Source organism: Triticum dicoccoides, chromosome 5A, assembly GCF_002162155.2.
Source record: "Triticum dicoccoides isolate Atlit2015 ecotype Zavitan chromosome 5A, WEW_v2.0, whole genome shotgun sequence".
NCBI classification, from domain to species: Eukaryota; Viridiplantae; Streptophyta; class Magnoliopsida; order Poales; family Poaceae; genus Triticum; species Triticum dicoccoides.
This window is the reverse complement of record NC_041388.1, coordinates 109,227,090-109,230,524: the sequence shown is the minus strand read 5'-3', so window position 1 is coordinate 109,230,524 and position 3,435 is coordinate 109,227,090. Positions and strand designations below refer to the sequence as shown.

Sequence of the window (3,435 nt, the reverse complement as noted above, 5' to 3'; positions counted from 1 at the left end):
AGTACGAGTGGGTCGACAGTAGTTACAGGGCGATGCCTTCATCAAGGTAACGACGTAGAACGCCGCCATCGCCTACCATCGGCTCGGTTTTCACCGGCAACCATGTCTCCCCAACTCGCAGCCGAGACTAGATGATGGATCTCGAAATCCAATCACCAAGCTTCTGGCCGGCCACCGCCGACGAAGAAGATGACCACCACTACTGGCTACACCGGCCAGAACAGATCTGCCATGGGTGCTGCCAAGCAGTCCACCAGGCCCTCGACGCCGCCGCCGATCTAAAGCCAATTGACATGCCGCCGAAGACCGCATCGCGCCGCCGCCTGATCCAGGCCCGCCACCGCAGCAGCCGCCCGTGGTCCGAGGCAGGGCCGACCGCCGCCGCCGTCGAATCCAACGTCGTCGCTTCTAGATCGGCCGCACCTCCACGCATGTTGGGGCCCCGCCACCCCTGAGACGCGGAAGGGGGGAAGAGCCCCCGCCACCGCCGTCGGCCTCTGGGCGCAAGCCGGCGGCTGCCTCCGGCGGCGGCGGGAGGAGGGGAGAAAGATGGGCTAGGCCCCGGCGGCGGCTAGGGTTGAAGAGCCATCGGAGTCGCCCGAGCGGGGGGCGACGCGGGGACCTGATCTGTATGCTTTTTTATCCGTTTGTTTTAGGGTTTGCTTTTTACTAGCAGAATCGATGTGGATATGATATTTATTCTTTTGGTTTTCGATTGCAAGACTAGTTCCATGAATCTGTTTCTTGATTCGATTATCATCTGTGTTTTGATTATCATGTTTTATTTACCATTTTTCTGAATTAAACTTTATGAAAAAATGCTCAAATATTCAACAGTGGCCTTGCGAGAGGGGATTCAGGCCTAACCACTCGAAGCAATTCTAGTCCAAATTTGTCCGCGAACTGCATTCACACGAAAATTATAGCCAGCACCTCAAAACAAATGTCCCATTTCCCCTCTGCTATACATCGCCCCTCGCTGGGCGCTTGGTAGCAGAAGCAATAGGTATCTATACACACAAATTTAGTACAGTACTTATCAAGATTAACCCGGTAACAGCCTTACTTAGTTTCTCCTCTTCACTAATTGCAAGAAGCCTCCTGGAATGGATCAAAGGATGGCGCCTAGCTCGGTAATCATTGCAAGAAGTAGCCGGAGAGGAAGAAGGCGAAGCCGACAAGGAGGCTTCCGTAGATGAGTAGCGTCTTCTGGCCAGATGTGAGCGAGTTGCCGCCGAGCCCGAACTGCTGGTTCTGCGCGAACCCGGCGATCTCGACGCTCTTGCTGTCGAAGAAGGACTGCGCCGCGCCGCACGTCGGGCACCGCCAGTCGTCCGGCAGCTTGTTGAACGGCAGCCCCGAGGGCACCGGGTAGGACGGGTCTCCCTTCGCCTGGTCGTACAGGTAGCCGCAGGACCGGCACTCGTGCACCCCCGTGTTCAGCACCGCGAACTGCTCCTCAAACCGGCGGGGGTCAAGCTTCGGCCTGTCCTCCTCCGCGTCCAACTCCCCCGGCAGTGGCGTCGCCAGGTCGCCGGCGGCGGCGGCGGTTGCATCTTCTTGTTTGGTCTCGAGCGCCGCGTCCAGCGGCTTGTCGTCCTTGGAGACGTCGACGGAGTGGAGCGTGAAGTGAAACGATGAGCTCAGTGCGGTGGTCAGCGGCTTATTGGTGTGGAGGAGGAAGGGTGCTGGTGGCGTTCTTGGGCTCTTGGACACCACCATGCATGGGTGGATTAGCCTTGCTGTGGCCATTGCCATTTTAGCTAACCCCTTATTTTCTCTTTCCCCTCTCTCTCTCCGGTCCAAGGTAATGGAGGTGAGGGGAGGGAATCCATCCCGGAGGATATGCTTTGGTGTGTTGATGCTAAGGCAAAGCGGGGAGTGGGAGGATAAGGTATGTGTGCACCAGGGCTGGACCCGTCACATGCACTTTGGAGAAACATTTCGGGACTGCCCTCAAAATTGCTAGACTGAAATAAGTTACAAGCTGGACCAACCGACCAATATTCCCGTGAATTTCAAATTAAACACCCCTAAGGGTGTGTTTGTTTGCCATGTATTTTCTTAAGTTTTTCAGGATACTGTGGTATTCTTGAAAAACTATGGTTCCAAATATTTTTGAGGTGTTTGGCTCTGGTTAAAATTTTAGAATTATATTATAAACATGGCATCCGTTTGAAAAAAATAGTACGTTTATAGTATTAAAAAAAGTCCAGACCTCTTTTTTAGACTGCCCATAGTAGGACTAACTTCAGTATTAACATAGAGTCCAGCTCAGCAAATTTGTTGATGTGGCAATGATTTAATGAAAGAGATGATTTGAGTAACATAGCTAGTTACTCATACTATGGGTAACATCACACATATCAAGATAAGATAAGTCTACAAGCTAATAAATTAAGTGTTGCATGACACCAACATATGTTACTCCCCACTATAGAGGTAGTAACATAGACTATTAACATATGCATATTACTAGTCTAAGTTACCCCTCACTATTGGTAGTCTTAAAAACTGAGAAGGGGGAGACAGGATGTTGACCAAATACGAACACACCGTACATCCAAACTGACCCTCAGGGTGCGGATGTTTGGTCCCTAGGTGTATATACCCCTAAGAATTGGAAAAAATACAAGAAAAGACAAAAATGTTCAAAAGTATTTTTGAAATAAACTTGACTTTCTTTTACACCAGTATGTAATTTTTCATCAACCAAAACCTAATGTTGACTTCCATGCAAAAAAATAAAACAAAAAATATTGCTATATACAAGACACTATTCACACTATTTTGACCAAATTTTTTGTTTTCTTCGCCCTGAAGTCAATGTTGGGTTTTGGTTGGCGGAAAATTACATACTAGTGCAAAAAAGGTCAAGTTTATTCTAGGAAAACTTATGAACTTTTTTTTGAATTTTTTGTAATTACTATTTTTTTCCAATTTCTGGGTGTATACACACCTAGGAACCAAAGGGTATTTCCCCTGGAGCCCACCTTTATAAATGCAATCATCACGACAAGTCAACCACATACAGGCATTAGAGATAGCAACTCAAAATCCGGCACATGCCAAGTACAGACCACAAAGGTCTGGCCAAAAGGCACAACAACCACCAAAATGACATCCAAGGAAGAATAAGCTATGGTCTAGGAAGTGCAGATGGAGCAGGGGCAAGACTTAGGGCGATGGCAAAAGCATGAGTCATGGAGATGATCATGGAGACGATGTCGAGATTTCCAGCTTAAACGAGAGGACTCCAATGCTGCAGTAGGGCGGACATTTTGAACAAGCAGTCAACAGGGCGAGTCGTCCAAAAAGACCAATAGAAAGCAGCAAAACAAGCCAAAACACACAAGGAAACTCGAACCGTTGATGATGACGATCTCGCGAACTGCCCTCGAACGACCTCTCGAACGATCCCTCGAACAGAAGATC

General features: G+C 49.0%; 1 protein-coding gene across 1 annotated transcript; it reads right to left on the bottom strand.

Moving 5' to 3' along the window:
- Positions 1-879: 879 nt before the first annotated feature.
- Positions 880-1,849, bottom strand: LOC119299810 (rubredoxin-like). The gene has a single exon (XM_037576955.1). It carries the CDS (start codon positions 1,756-1,758, stop codon positions 1,138-1,140), a length of 621 nt encoding a protein of 206 aa, XP_037432852.1. The 5' UTR covers positions 1,759-1,849; the 3' UTR covers positions 880-1,137.
- Positions 1,850-3,435: the final 1,586 nt, after the last annotated feature.